The 16,940-nt window shown below is 43.8% G+C and overlaps 1 protein-coding gene across 2 annotated transcripts in view; it reads left to right on the top strand.

The window, feature by feature from the left end:
- The window catches only part of CPAMD8 (C3 and PZP like alpha-2-macroglobulin domain containing 8), a 1,208,079-nt gene that overhangs the window by 91,495 nt on the left and 1,099,644 nt on the right, over window positions 1-16,940 (top strand). For both annotated transcript variants that reach the window (XM_086946939.1, XM_086946938.1), the window contains exons 5-6: window positions 984-1,036; window positions 15,825-15,842. In XM_086946939.1, coding sequence (XP_086803065.1) covers window positions 984-1,036; window positions 15,825-15,842 — 71 coding nt within the window. The remainder of the gene's footprint in view (window positions 1-983; window positions 1,037-15,824; window positions 15,843-16,940) is intronic.

The raw sequence follows: 16,940 nt of genomic DNA, 5'->3' as shown, positions 1-16,940 counted from the left end.
GTTATAGCCAGTGGGGTCATCGTCAACAAGGTTACTGTTGTTTTCACCTCCAGAGTTGAGTGAGCCATACTGATGTCTTCATCTATAGTGTTTCAGCCTTTATAAGGTTCAACAGAATAAAGTCTTGTCACAGGATACACAAGGCCTAAACAGGCCTTTTTGGAAGAGTTAGACACAGTCTGACCACACTGTTGAAGCAACCAAATGCTGGCTTAATGTTGCCCTAGTTCTACGGAAATATGGTCAGAATAGTACACTTACCTGAGCAAGTGAGCAGAGCACAGAGGGATGCCCTTCGTGTAACATATGGGTTAGAAAACTGAGATATAGTGACCCCTAAAAGGAATGGTGCAGGCTCAACTCTCACCTCACCCGTTATGATGTTAAACATTACACTGCTTTTAATTCAACCAAATGAATCTTTGAAATGGTAACTTGTACTGTGAATTTTATTTAATATTGTTTGAACACTGCACACCTTAGTTCATTCATCAGACTAGGGTCCACAAACACAACACTTATATTAGACAAAGATCTAGAGTACTCTTTCAGTGTCTGTTTATTTAAAACTCTCCACAAAAAGGAAGCATGGTAATTCTGTGAAAGCTGAGACAGAGCTGCTGGATAAGCAGAGCCTTCGGTGGCAGGACAATGCCAAGTGAAGCTGGGGCTTTGATTCTCACTACTGTCAGTTTTCTGCATTTATGTATTCCATATCTGTCATGACTTAATGCTTTCTAATCTTAATCCCTTGACTGTCCAGATAGAAGCATTAAACTGTTCAGCATACTGATAGATGACGTTGGCCCTTTTAAATGTTTAAGGATTGTAAGATCAGGCAATTATATGATACTACTTATATACAATTGTACTTTTATTTCAGTGAAGACTTTGGTGGTCTCAACACACAGCCCTTTTATACAAATATATCAGTTATCAACAACTAACATTTTTAAGCTTACATTATGTTGTCTTCTTTGCAGTGCTGGTAAACATATTCATGGTCACACCTGATCTTCAGCCTACCAATGAGAAGGTAAATTGTGTTCTAACATTAACATAAATACATGTGGTAGCCTTTTTATCCTGGATACAGACTATACATGTACAGCTGTCATTCAGTGTGATCATTTCCAATATTTCATGCTTTGTTAAATTATGTATCCTCTAATTTTGTTTTTCTTTGCCAATATTGTAAACACTGTCTAGATAAAAAATCTGTATGACAATATGTTTCACAACTAAGAACAATTGTTACTTACCTGTAAACAGGTGGTTCTCCAGTATTGGTGTCTTTCATAGATTCACATGCTTGAATATTCCCCGTCGTCGAAGTGGGAGCCCCACGGTAAATAAAATAGCAATAAGAGAATCCCAATAAAATATGTATATAAAAATATATCACATAAATTGCAATACCAGAAATACTTATAAGTACCAGGTTAGCATAACCACATAGGAATGCATGGAGAAAAGAAGAAACCTGTATAACACATCCATGTCATTATGTTAGTCCAAACTACAGCCAATCAGGGGCAAGCACTCCTCCAGAACCTTCTCCTCAGAGGCTCAGGCCCTCAGATTTTCGTAGTACAGGAGTGACAAAAAGAGTCTAGGAGGAGAAGTGAGCCTCTGACGGGAGGCGGGTGGGTCGCATGTGAATCTATGAAAGACACCAATACTGGAGAACCAACTGTTTACAGGTAAGTAACAATTGTTCTTCTCCAGTATTAGGGTGTCTTTCATAGATTCACATGCTTGCAATTTCATCACATAAACCATATAGGTGGAGGGAAGAAAACAGAGGATCACCTTAGTTAAAAAGATTGCGAAGCACCGCTTGGCCCACTGCCGTATCGGCTTAGTTGATCGTTTCAAGGCAGTAATGTCTCGTGAAAGTGTGCCTGCTGGACCACGTAGCTGCTCAGCATATTTGGTAAATCGGCACACCAGCAAACAGGGCAGTAGAGGATGACATCGCCCTGGTGGAAAGAGCTGTCACTGATGATTGAAGAGGCTTGCCAGCTTTCTGATGACAGAAAGAAATTGCTGAAGAAATCCAACGTGCAATAGTTGGCTTGGTAACTGAACGCCCCTTGCGCCTGCGTCCTTAAGCAACGAACAGCTGATCAGATTTGCGAAAGGGTGGCGTCCTGTCGATGTAAAATTTCAGGCATCGTTTAACGTCCAGTGAATGCAAACGTTGCTGTGCTGGAGATTGAGGATTGGGAAAGAAAGTCTTTAAGAAAACAGGTTCATTGAGGTGAAAGTCAGTGGGCACCTTAGGCTTGAAAGCCAGGTTGGTGCGAAGCACAACACAGTCCGATTTGAATTGGATGAAAGGAGGTTTAATGGTAAAGGCGTGAATATCGCTCACACGACGTGAAGAGGTTAAAGCAAGCAGAAGGGCTACCTTCCAAGTCAAAAACTTTAAATCCGCTTTGTGGATAGGCTCGAATGGCGCCTTCATCAATTGTGCCAAAACAATATTGAGATGCCAGGTAGGAGGAGGACGTCGAATGGGCGGGAACTTCCTGAACAGTCGCTTGAAAAATTGACGAATGACTCTGGAAGAGCAGAGAGAGGAGGAGCCATCTTGCCGGAAGCGAGAGATTGCGGCCAAGAAAACCTTCAAAGCGGAGTGGGAAAATCCTGATTGTGCCAGTTGTAGAAAGAACGGCAGTAACTGAGCCGGAGGGGAATGAACGGGATGGATGTTGGCACCTGCGCACCAGTGACAGAATCTTTTCCACTTTAGCTTGTAGGTTTTTATTGTGGACGGAGCCCTGACATTGGCAAGAATGTCCCGGCATGCTGGCGAAATGTTCAAATGGGCAAATCCAAGGTGCTCAAATTCCAATTTGAGAGAGGAGGGGTACGGATGATAGATCTGACCCTTGTCCATCGTGGGGAGATCCGCTCGAGGATGAAGGAGATTGGGTTTGCACTGTGAGGGAAGCAGCAGTTCCGAGAACCACGCTTGGCGAGGCCATCTGGGAGCGATCAGGAGAATGTGGCACCGCTGTCTCCGCATCTTCCATAACACTCGAGGAACTAGTGGAATCGGCAGAAAAGCGTAGGCGAATAGATCGCACCAGTCCATCAAAAGGGCATTCCCAGACGATTCTGGATGGGGAAGCCAGCTTGCAAAGGACGGGCATTTCCGGTTCACAGGGCTTGCAAAGAGATCCATGGGCGGATGACCCCAACGCCGAAAGATGAAGTCCAGAGTCGGCTGATGCAGCTCCCACTCGTGAGTCGAGGATGCAGACCTGCTGAGGGAATCCGCCAGTATGTTGGAGATGCCTGCTAGGTGAACTGCTGTCAGGGTAATATGGTGTCGAAGTGCCCAATCCCAAATACTGTGTGCCAGACGAGACAGGAGAGGAGATTTGGTGCCGCCCTGCTTGTTCACATAGTGCATACTGGTGGTATTGTCTGTTTGGATGTGCACCGATTCTCCTTGAATCAGAAGATGGAACGATTTGAGTGCCAGGAAGATGGCCGTTAACTCCAGCCTGTTGATGTGCCAGAAGCGTTGAGACAGAGTCCACTTACCCTTTATGGACAGCCCTTGAAGGTGTGCGCCCCATCCTTCCAAGGAGGCGTCCGTCGTCAGAATGAGTTTCGGAGCGGGGTGAGGAAAGAAGTCCCGGCAACAACGTTGGGCGGTTGCGCCCACCACTGGAGAGCCAACCTCGTCCGGGCGGTCACTAGGACCAGAACGTTGAAAGAGCCGGTGACCTGACGCCACTGTCTGTCCAATTCTTCCTGAATGGGGCGACTCTTGAGCCTGCAATTTGGGATCAGAGAGATGCAGGAGGACGCCATCCTCAGAAATGACTTTAATAGATGAACTGAAACTGACTCTTTTGAACAGATAAGAGCCACCAAGTGTAGAATCCGCAGTGACGCTCGTGAGACACGAATGCCTTGGCTAGTGATGTATCCAGAGTGGTGCCTAGAAAAGTTCTGCAAGGAGCTGGGTCGACCTGAGACTTCTCGGTGTTGATGGAAAGACAGAGGGAGCGAATAAGGCCTGACAGAGTCGAGTGTCCCGGGACAGCTGACTGCGAGATTGCGACTTGATTAGACAATCGTCTAGGTATGGAAAAATTTGAACGCCCTGTAGACGCAAGTAAGCCAACACTGGAGCCAAGACCTTTGTTAAGCCGCGAGGGGTAGAGCGCAGGCCGAAAGGCAGCACTCTGAACTGAAAGTCTCTCCGCCCTACCCGGAAGCGCAAGTACTTCCGGTGCTGTGGAAGAATTGGCACGTGGAAATAAGCGTCCTGGAGGTCGATGGTAGTCATGAAGTCGTCCTTGGAGAGAAGACGTAGGATCTCCACGAGCGTGAGCATGCAGAAGGATTGGCACTTTAGATATTTGTCGCCTGTCTTTTTGAGGATGAGGAAAAACCGGGAATAGAATCCCATCCCTTTCTGAGACTTGGGAACCACTTCGATGGCACCTTTTTGAATCATGATGCGAATCTACTGGAAAGGTTCTTTGAGGTGCGCTGGAGGCGGACCAGTCGGAGGAGTGTGAGGAGGAATCTTGACAAACTCCAAGGCATGGCCCTTTGATACAATGTCCAGAAACCAATGGTCCGAGGTGATTGAGAAAAGAACAGGGAGATTCGACCGCCAACTCTGAGCGGGGAAGGCAAGCCATTGCCTCTTGGAAGCGGAGTGTCTATAGGAAGACTTTCCCCGGTACGATTTGGAAGACTGCTGGCGAGAGGACTGTTGCGACTGGAGCAGTACTGATTGGATCCCCCCGCGAAAAGAAAAGGTGGTGCCGCGTCTACACACACCACGAAAAGTCTGTTTGCGGAACTGCAAAGTGCCTAAGAAACGAGCCGTTTAGGTATCCTTCTTTATCGTCTGTAGTGCTTCATCGACGTGTTGACCAAAGAGCGATTCGCCGTCATAAGGCATGTCCACGATTTTCGCCTGAACCACCTGGCGAAAAGAGGTAGAACGAAGCCAACCCTGACTTCCCAGAACAGCTGCCCCCGCGAGCTGACGGAAGCCAGTGCAGGAGATATCCACAGAGCAGTCTATGATCTCTTATGACGCTCTCTTCCCCTCCTGAAGAATCTTTAGAGCCTCTGCTCTGGAGGACTCACGAATGAGGGCAACAAAGGCAGACATGTCAGACCACATCTGGCGGTCGTAGCGTCCTAGTATGGCCAGAGAATTTGCAGCCCTCACAGTAGTGGAAGCGAAGGCGACGACCTTTGCGATCAGGAGGAGAAGTATTTGGAGAAGAGGGGTTTCTGGAACGGCACTACGCGGCCTGTGTGACCACGGAATCTGGTTTAGGCTGTGCAGCCAGGCAAGCTGGAGAACCATGGGGCGCCTTATACTTCTTCTCCAAACGAGGTAGCTGTGCCGGGATGGAATTCTGCGTTTGCATCCACTTGACCGCCGGGATTCCTTCCTGAACGGTCGCTCCCCTCGCTCTCCTGCCAGAATCATTATTATTACCATCACCTGCACCGCAGCTGAAGCCCTGACTGCGCCTGGTATCGTTACCATTACAAACGCTATCGCGTTCAGAAGCTTTTACTCGCGCAGCGCTTTAAATTCTTCTTTGCCATTTATTGAATTGTGCCTGTTGTTATTGTATTTTCCGCATCCCGCTCTGTGATACACAGCCTTTAAAGCTTACAGCGTGTATCCGATCTTCAACATTAGCGCTTTGTAACTGATTGGCGCTTCAGAACCCTAGTTGTTGAATCTCATTTGGCGCTCTGTGTTAATTACGTGCACCTCATTGCTGCGCTGTGTTTCATCGTTAAGTAGTCTCTAAGTGGCGCTTTGGCAGAGGTATTGTGGTGAAATTGTGTGCCTTTAGCTGCCTGTTGACGATCTTTGTGCTGTGCCCTCGCTGCTGCTTTTGCTTTCACTTTTGCCCTCCATTTTGTGTTTTCCTCTCCCCTGACCCGCCTCTCTGATCCCGCCTCCCAGCTGACCCTCCCACGCTCCGCCCCCTCGCACAACCATTTAAGCCAGATGGTCCCACGCGCAGCGTCCACGCGCTACGGCCGCGCCGAAGGTGCGCCAAAGGTAAGCCCGTCTACGCACGTCCGCGCCTGGACCGCGCCCAGCGCCAGACCCCCTGCCCCTCGCGCTGCCCAGCCCTCTCGCATTACCTACGACGCCGCCGCCCTCCTAGCCCTTAACCCCGGTCGCGCCCCCAACTGCGTCCAAGCCGCCCCTGGACACACCCACTGACCTTTCTCTTGCTACTCCTGCAAATTCATCGGCACCGACAACATCTCCGCGACGACCACACCACTGATTCCCGACCCCAATCTCCTTCAATGCATCCTTCTCAATACCCGTTCGGTCCACAGGCACGCCATTGACCTATGGAACTTACTAGACACCATCTCTCCAGACGTCGCCTTCCTAACAGAAACATGGATGAACGCTTCCTCCGCCCCAGACATCACCATTGCCATCCCTGAAGATTATAAGATCACACGCAAGGACCGTACCAGCCACACAGGAGGAGGAATCGCTATCGTCCATAAAAAATCAATCCACATCTCTACCAGCTCTGACGTCAATCTCGCCAACTCTGAACACCTTCACTTCCAGATCCACATCGACCCCAAGACCACACTCAGAGGCACCCTCCTTTACAGACCACCAGGACCCCGCGCAAAATTCAGTGAAGACATCACGGACTTCATCACTCCACACGCGCTCCCCTCCAAAGATTACATCCTTCTGGGAGACCTCAACTTTCACCTTGAAAAGAACCACGATCGCAACACCATCACCCTCTTGGACAACCTCGCCAACCTCGGACTTAAACAACTGGTCACTTCCCCCACCCACATCGCAGGTCACACACTCGACCCCATCTTCACCTCCAGCAATCATGTCTCCTTCAGCCATACTACGGATCTCCTCTGGACTGACCACAGCTGCGTCCACTTCACCTACAACAAGCCGAAACCCATCAACCACCTCCAACCAACTCTGCAAAGAAACTGGAACAAAATCACCATCGATCAGATCTCCTCATCGCTCCTTCTAAACACCCCAGCCCACTCTTCTAACCCAGACCAAGCCGCCGCCAACTTCACCCTATGGTTATCCAACACCGCCGACACCTTAGCACCACTGAAAAAACGTCAAAGCAAACCTTGCAGCAAGAAGGCTTCATGGTTCAACGATGATCTTAAGAAGTCCAAGAAACTCTGCCGCTCCCTTGAAAAGGCCTGGAAAAAAGACCCAACCATTAGCACCAAGGACGCCTTCAAAAACGCCACCCGCTCACACCACCAACTAATCCGAAAGGCCAAGAAAACAGCGTTCAAGGATCGACTAGACAACAACGCTCACAACAGCAAGGAACTTTTCAACATCGTCAAGGAATTTACCAATCCCTCGGCCAACTCCAACGACATCACCCCCTCTCAAGTCCTCTGCGACTCCCTAGCTTCATTCTTCCACAACAAAATAGCAGACATCCACAACAGCTTCGACAACCAACCCGGAGACCAACCCACCCAACCATATGATGAACATTCTCCCCCCTTGAACACCCTTAACGACTGGAACCCTATCTCCACAGAGGACACCATCCGCCTGATGAACTCCATCCACTCAGGATCCCCCACAGACCCATGTCCTCACCACATCTTCAACAAAGCAGACTCCGTCATAGCACCGCACCTCCGAGACGTCATCAACTGCTCCCTCAACTCCGCCACCTTCCCGGAAAGCTGGAAACACGCTGAACTCACCGCCCTTCTAAAAAAACCCACAGCGGACCCCACCGAACTCAAAAATTACCGCCCAATATCACTCCTTCCTTTCCCGGCCAAAGTCATCGAGAAAGCTGTTAACAACCAGCTCGACGCTTTCCTCGAAGCCAACAAATCCCTCGACTCCTCACAATCTGGCTTCCGAGCAAAACACAGCACTGAGACCGCCCTCATCGCAGCAACAGACGACATTCGAACTCTACTGGACAATGGAGACACAGTCGCCCTCATCCTCCTCGACCTCTCTGCAGCCTTCGACACAGTCTGCCACAGCACCCTTTTACAACGCCTCAGAAACATCGGAATACAAGGAAAAGCACTTGAATGGATCACCTCGTTACTATCCGGAAGAACCCAGAGAGTCCGCCTTCCACCATTCAAGTCCGAGGCCACTGAAGTCATCTGTGGCGTACCACAAGGATCCTCACTCAGTCCCACCCTCTTCAACGTATACATGAGCCCCCTCGCGGACATCGCCCGCCAACACAACCTCAACATCATCTCTTACGCGGATGACACTCAGCTGATCCTATCTCTCACCAATGACCCCAGCACCGCCAAGGCTAACCTACACGAAGGAATGAAAGAAGTTGCCGAATGGATGAAACACAGCCGTCTGAAACTGAACTTGGATAAAACAGAAGTCCTCATCTTAGGTACATCCCCCTCTGCATGGGACGACTCTTGGTGGCCGGAAGCCCTTGGAAAAGCACCCATCCCGACTGACCATGCACGGAACCTAGGCGTTATCCTGGATTCTTCACTTTCAATGAACAGACAAGTCAGCGCCGTATCCTCATCCTGCTTCAACATTCTTCGCATGCTCAAAAAAACATTTCGCTGGATCCCCACCGAAACCAGAAAAACAGTCACCCATGCTCTGGTCACGAGCCGTCTGGACTACGGAAACACCCTCTACGCAGGTACTACCGCTAAACTCCAGAAGAAACTCCAACGAATCCAAAACGCCTCAGCCAGGATCATATTAGACATCCCGCGTAACGAACACATTTCGGGCCACCTGAAAGACCTCCACTGGCTACCCGTCAATAAGAGGATCACTTTCCGACTGCTAACCCACGCACACAAATCACTATACGACATCGGACCAGAATGCCTCAACTCACGACTGTCCTTCTACACCCCCTCCCGCCAACTACGTTCTTCCAGCCAAGCCCTCGCCACTGTACCTCGCATCAACAAGACAACCATGGGAGGCAGATCCTTCTCATACCTGGCTGCTAAAACATAGAACTCACTCCCCACTTACCTTCGCCTTACCCAGAACCACCTAGCATTCAGAAAGCAACTTAAAACGTGGATATTTGACAAGTAATCCTCTTCCCCTCCCTAAGCGCCTTGAGACCCTCTGGGTATGTAGTGCGCTATAGAAATTCTTTGACTTTGACTTTGACTTGACACCCTCATTCCAAATAAAGTCGATGATGGGCACTGTCCAGACCTGTTTGAAAGGTTGACTTTTAAAGTCGTAAAGAAAACAGTCTTCGTCCTTTTGGACCATAGGAAGTTTAAAGCGAAGCACCGCTCTATCCATAAGCTGGTGAAAGCTTGCAATGTCAACAGGAGGGGAATCCCCTGGAGTCCCAGGAGGCGGGGACGGTGTTTGGAGCTGGTAATCGTCCCAATCTGCCATATTGCCATCATCATCACCGTCATCCTGAACCTCGCCGTCCTCTCGCTCTGGGCGAGCATCATCATCATCATCATCATTTTCATACACCATAGCATGGACCTGAATAGAGGTCGTAACCGGTACAGATGGCTCTGCTGGCTGTGGCAGCGGAGCAGCAGCCGGAGCTGCTGCAGGCGCGGGCACTGTAGGCAAAGGAGAGCCTGTTGTAATCTTCCAACATATATTGGAGATTGGAAATGAGGGAAAGTGGTAGTGTCGCAGTAGGAACCTGAGTAGGAGGTTCCACCTCTTGTAAATACGAATCATCATGATCATCTCCATTTTCTTGACATTTTATGACCAGTCCAGAAGGGCTTCGTGCTGCCCGGAATTGATCATCCTAGTCTTCCTCAGAACTAGAGTCCTGTTCAGAACCTGTGGCAAATAGGGTTGATGGAGGCTGCGTGTCACTTGGAATATTGAGCTGGTCCAAAGGTACCTCGCGACGTTGGTGCAGAGGGTCAACAGTAGAAGAACCAGACCCAGATGAAGAAAGTGGCACCAGAGGCAAAGATGCGAAGGATGATGAAACCACTGTCGACGACGACAGTACAGACGTCGACGGAGCCGCCGTCGATGGAGCCGTCATCGACAGAGCCGCCGACGACGGAGCCGCCGTCGACGAGGCCTTCGTCAATGAAGCAGCCGTCGACAGAGCACTTGTCGACGGAGCAACCGATGACGAGGAGGCACTCTTCACAACCATCGTCGACGAAGATCCTGATGACGACAAGAGACTCTTCTTCGACGTTGAGGCGATAGGAATCGTCGACGAGACAGTTTTAAAACTGAGGCATACCTTTGTCGACACAGATGACGTTGACGAGCCAGAAACAGAAGTCGTCATCACTGCCGTCGTCGAGCGGAGTGTTTTTTGGTAGAAACATGCTTAAAAGAAGCCATAGACGTCTGAGAGTCAGATCTTGGGGCGTAGGCGTAGAAGGAGGAGGTAGAGACATCGCAGGAGACTTCATGAGTGAAAGTTTCTTCTTCTTCAAGAACGGAGATGGCAAATCCTGCACACTGCTATGCTTAGAAGCGGCTTTAGAAGTACCTGACACCAGGCTTTCTGCGTCAGAAAGAGCGGAATCCTTGTCTTTCAATCTTTGTAACCAAAGAAGGAGACGATCTTCCCTATCCTTAAGGGTTTTTGTGGAAAAAGTCCTGCAAATTTTACACTTGCCTACCTCATGGTCAGGATAGAGGCAGTATATACACTTCTTGTGGGGGTCCTCAGAGTAGAGCCGTAACTTCCCACAAGAAGAACAAGGTCTAAACAAAGACTTCTTACTTGAAGACAGTAGAAACACTGGAAAACCAGAAGAAAGTAGAAAACTGAGCAGAGCTCAGGGAGACTCCCTTCACACGACATGCGGTAGAAAATCTGAGGGCCTGAGCCTCTGAGGAGAAGGTTCTGGAGGGGTGCTTGCGCCTGATTGGCTGTAGTTTGGACTAACATAATGACATGGATATGTTATATAGGTTTCTTCTTTTCTCCATGTATTCCTATGTGGTTATGCTAACCTGGTACTTCTGGCGTTTCTGTATTTCTGGTATTTCTGGTGTTGCAATTTATGTGATATGTTTTTATATACATATTTTATTGGGATTCTCCTATTGCTATTTTATTTACTGTGGGGCTCCCACTTCGACGACGGGGAATATTCAAGCATGTGAATCTATGAAAGACACCCTAATACTGGAGAAAACTGGCTTCTATTTGGCTAAAAAAATAAAATAAACATTCATTAATTGCCAGATTTGTAAATCATAAGATATATTTTGTAATAGTACTTTTTATCTGCAAGTCAAAAATATATTTCATACCATCAGGTTATTGATAGAGACTACCAATATTATGCAATCACACAAGTCATATAAAACCATGATTTTTTAAACCGTATACCAATGTTAACTTATTACCGGAAAATCATGTTCAAATTTCAAATTGATCAAATACAAATGTGTAAAATGATTTAAAATTGATTCTAGAGATTTGCGTTTTCAATAATTGTTTCCGGTAGTACACATGAGTTGCACTTTATTAAATTTTGAGATAGGTAGCGTATTTTAAAAGAGAGCAACATAAGTGCTATCATAATTAATATATTTTTCAAGTATCCCTTCACACACTGATAAGAATAATTCACTTTGTTTTAGATCTGATGTTTAACGATCTTCCTTTCCTTAAACTTTAATCACTCGGAAACTGTAACTACCAGGGATGAGATAAATATAGAAAGATAGTGCTAAAACATGGCATTAGATGAAAGATGGTGGCATCTGTTGCCTTAATAGAAATGGAAGCTATATTATACAGCCATGAGTTGGCATTTAGTTTACTTTTCTTTTTTTATTTAACCAGGTAAAGACATTTTGAGACTTAAGAAAAGAAAATCAGATATTTCTTTTACTGTGTTAGAAATGTAAGAATTTTTTGCAGATAGTGGTTAGTGTCTGTCTCCTGTATAAAAATACAGTAAATATATTATGGGGTTTGAAAAAAAGAAATTCTGTTTATACTGAAGGCCCAGCTAACAATGGCTGTTAGTTACCAAATGAAGGCATCTGCGGCATGTTATTTTTTATGAATAAGCAACGTAAGCAATTACTTTTTCTCAGGTATGCTGTGCAGCAGATTAACTTTGTTTAATCTCATTAAAAAGATTTAAATTTATACTTGATTAAGTTATTTAATTTTTTCAAGGATCAAACTTATAGTAATATTTTATATAAGGACTAAAGTACCCTCTGCTGCACATTATAAGGATGTTGCAAGTCAACAAGGAGTTCCATAACCTTATAGAGGAATGTGGCCAAAGGCCAAGTTCCTTCATAAGGTTATGGAACAACTCCAAGGTAAGTTGCAATATCCTTATAATGTACACCAAGGTGTACTTTATACCATATAAAACATGGCCACACAATCACCTTTCCTGCAAGCTACTTAAAGCCTTGGTATGTAGCTCTTTTATATGAAAGAGGAAGCATGTTTACGAAGAATAAAAAATAAAGCCTCTAGTGCAAAATTGAACACCTCAAAAACCTGTTAGATAGTTGTTGCAAACAGATATTAGAAACAGTTCAATTCAAGTAAGTTGTTTTTGTAAATATTTAAGAAATAAGCTGCGGTAGCTTGGAATATGTAGAAACAAGTAGAAATATTCTAACTTTTCTCTAACTATCTAAGGAGTGCAAAAAATAAACATGTTCTCTCTGCTTGTCATTATGAGCTAAAAAAAATAGAGCAGAAGAAAGAAAAGCAACATTCTGGCTTGTTGCTTTAAACAGCTGCTTCAAATATGCTCCATGACCTGACCTGGCTTTCACCTCCGCTGCTGGCTCTGGCAGCAGGCCATGTGACCTCAGAACTCGACTGTAATAACCTATAATAGTCAAGTTCTGACCTCTTTTCTTTGTAATCGGTGACTAGTTGCACCACAAGTCACCAATTATAAAGAAATTAGAGACTGACGCTTATACTGCCGTACATTATAAGGATATACTGGACTTCTATGACCATAAAGAGGAATATGGCAAAGGCTGATTTCTTTATAACATTTTGAAACTCCAAGGTGACTTACAATATCCTTATCATGTATGGGCGGGGGATACTTTATCCTGAATAATACATGGCCAAACCATTACTTTTCCCACAAACCACTTAAATCCTTGGTATGTAGCTCTTGATTTTCCTAAAATAGATTAACACTGATATACAGTTTAAATGAACATGATGTATATGATTTATGTGACGGCATGGTATTGTTATCCTACATCCGCAATGTTCTAGACCATGATATTCATTTTGATTAATTAATCAAAAAGAGCAGTTAGAAAATATTTCTTATAGTTTATTAATTTTGGAAGTGAATTATGTTCATTTTCTTTTTTTAGCTTTGAAAAACCGACCTTTAGTAAAAAAACACATGCTATACAGATATGTGTTAGACATGTTTGCATATATCATTGTAGATTAATAAAAAAGGAATATTTCCCATGTATTGTTTTGAAAAGTGCACTGTTCTCTGATACAGAGAAAAAAGAACAAATTGTGTGCCTTCCTGAGGATTATTTTTTTAGAGTTTAAGTGGACACAGCAGAAGGTATCAATGCATGGGATGTGCACCACTGAAAGCACTGGTAAATACCAACCTGCAGTATTCCCTCCTATGTTGGCACTTGTAATGTACCCCTAGAGTACACCACCATTGCCCACACAGTAGTCTTGATAAAAGGCCATGTTGGGTACATCCAAGCATAAATGTTAGAGACACTATACTTAGGTTTCCTGAAGGTCAATCAGCATTTCCTTGGTGATGTTTCATGCAGCTAACTCCTCCAGTTACATTAATTGATTAGATACCATTGGTCGGACAGTTATTCGTCATCGTGCCTGGCGGAGTTATCGCTAGACCTTTGACGGTGCCCATGGCAGAGCGAGAAGTGTTGTAGGTATCAGCTTGCCCATCTCCTAGGGCACACTGAATTGGGTGCTTCTTTTGGATTTGCTGTTACCACCTCCTCTCAATCTGGCGGTGCACAGACAAAATATCGACTCCAAAATATCGAATGGACAAAATATCGAGTTAAAAATATCGATAATAATAAAATATTGATAACAAAAATATCGTTGGTCAAAATATCGATTTAAATAATGATAAAAAAAATCGAGTACAAAAATATCGACAAAATATATATAAATAGTCAAAGTAAAAAATTTCAATATTATGTAGAAAAAAGGTTAAAAAAATAAAAAAAATTTATTAATAGTAATATAAATTGTAGTTAATGTTTAGGAGCGGGATGTTGGGTTAATAGGGGATAAGGGTGGGGAGTAGTTTAATAATAATTAATTAATTAATATATGTTTGTAAATATTTCTAATTAATAATTAATTGGTAATTAATTAATATTAATAAGTTAATTAATTAATATAATTTTGTACATAATTTTAATTAGTAATTAATTGGTAATTAAATAATATTAATTAGTTAATTACATTAATTAGAGTAATTTATTTATATATATAATTTTTAGTTATTGTTAATTAATTATTTGGGGAAAAATAATATTAATTATTAAATTAAATTAATTACAGCTAATGTGCTAATATATTTACTTTATTGTTATTGTTAATTAATAATTAATTGGTAATTAAATAATATTAATTAATTTTGGGTAAAGGAGTATTTTTAGGGTTCAGGGTCAGTTTTCAGTTTTTGGGTAAAGGGGTATTTTTAGGGTTCTGGGTCAGTTTTCAGTTTTTGGGTAAAGGGGTATTTTTAGGGTTCAGGGTCAGTTTTCAGTTTTTGGGTAAAGGGGTATTTTTAGGGTTTTGGGTCAGTTTTCAGTTTTTGGGTAAAGGGGTATTTTTAGGGTTCAGGGTCAGTTTTCAGTTTTTGGGTAAAGGGGTATTTTTTGGGTTCAGTGTCAGTTTTCAGTTTTTGGGCAAAGGGGTATTTTTAGGGTTCAGGGTCAGTTTTCAGTTTTTGGGTAAAGGGGTATTTTTAGGGTTCAGGGTCAGTTTTCAGTTTTTGGGTAAAGGGGTATTTTTAGGGTTCAGGGTCAGTTTTCAGTTTTTGGGTAAAGGGGTATTTTTAGGGTTCAGGGTCAGTTTTGGGTTTTTGGGTAAAGGGGTATTTTTAGGGTTCAGGGTCAGTTTTCCCTACTGTTGCACCCACTGGAGTGGGAATAGTAATTTTAATCCCTACGCTATCCAATGCTTTCCCTACGCTTGTACTCTTTGGAGTGGGAATAGTATTTTTTACACTTCTGGTATCGTACGGTAATATAATAGTATCTTATTTAATTATAGTATGTTACTATATATATATATTTTAACAAATAAGATTGTAAACATTTTTTTTTGTTATTTTCATACATTATTTATTATTATAAGTTAATGTAAGAATTTTATTAAGTATATTTTAGTAATTACATTTTAATAATAATTTAATTTAACACTGTTTTTAATAAAGTCGATATTTTTTACAACTATATTATTGTAAACGATATTTTGTACTCGATATTTTTGTACTTACCTGTTTGTAGATACAAACTCGATATTTTGACTGTCGATATTTTGTCCACGATATTTTTGCAAGTCGATATTTTGTCCCTCGATAATATTTCAGTGATCCCAATCTGGCATATACCCTGTTAAAGCCTGGCTTCTTAATTACAGAATTCTCCTTGTTTCCCTTGAAACCAGTTTTGTTTCTGCTTCTAGAGGACTCACTTTTCGTAACTCAGACAATAAAGAAGCAAACATATAAAAGTTGTTGTGGATTACTGGATACACAGTTAATGGTTATTTTGTTTGTTATGTCTTTTCTTACAGATCGAAGCTTACATTGTGGTGAGTAAAAATATAATTTGGTTGAACATTTCGTTTGTGCTTTAGTGGTGAATTTTAGTCTCAGAACAAATGCATATTAGCCAAGTCATAATGGATTCAAGCACATGTATATATATGTATGTACATGGTATTTTAATAGTGCAAATCTAGCCAAAATGAAGTGGAGCATTGCACATGGTCAAAGACAAGCAAAAAGGCAACAAGTAAAAGGAGATGGAGCTAGGTTGAGAATTGTTAATGCATTGTATTGTAGTGTTCTTTAAAGAGGTGAGTCTTCAACTCTTTTCTAAATTGGAACAGTGCTGGGACGGTTAATGATGGTTACAGAGATGTTGTTCCAGATCCTGGTTGCATAGATGGAAAAGGCCTGCTGTACTGTCTTTCCTTTTCTACACTTCTTAGGCTGCAGTCTGGTGGTGTCCTGGCTGTAGGTATGCCAAGATCCACCTGAGATGGTGAGCTTGTCTGAAAATAAGCGGGAATGCTGGTCCTGACAGCTTTGTAAATGATGCCGCTGGTTTTGAAGATAGTGTGGGCTGGTGAGGAGAGTCAATGGAATTCCATCATGGTGGGAGTGATGTGATCATATTTCTTTAGGCCCTGGATGAGGCGTGCTACAGCATATAAGATGCCCCTAAGGAGCAATGGTTTGGTGTCATGGAGAACATGGCAAAGGACATGACCAGCATCCAGAAGCTATCATGCGAGGGCTTGAACAGCAGTTTTGAAATCATTTGCTGGAAGAAATGGTTTGCTTATCTTTAGAAGCGAGAGCTGGGACCAGGCCATCTTTATGTTTTTTGGCAATGTGTTCCTTGAGGGTAAGGTTGGTGTGCAGTGTGAATCCAAGTGACAACATTCGGTGAAAGTTGAGGCTCAAAGAAGTCAAGGTTTAGGTTATTGAACCAGGTTTGTTCTGTATCTTGTTTAGTGTTCTCGGCAAATAACAGGAAGTCTGCCTTAGTTAACTTGAGCTTCGGGTAGGCGCTGGACATCCAGATCTGGATGATGTGCAGGCAGTGTTTGAGGCATTGGATATCTAAGACAGAGGAGACTTTCAAGTAGAGTTGTGTATCATTGGCTTTTGGTTAATCTTTA

The sequence above is a fragment of the Lissotriton vulgaris genome, chromosome 12 (assembly GCF_964263255.1).
Source record: "Lissotriton vulgaris chromosome 12, aLisVul1.2, whole genome shotgun sequence".
NCBI classification, from domain to species: domain Eukaryota; kingdom Metazoa; phylum Chordata; class Amphibia; order Caudata; family Salamandridae; genus Lissotriton; species Lissotriton vulgaris.
This window is presented reverse-complemented; position numbering and strand designations above follow the sequence as displayed.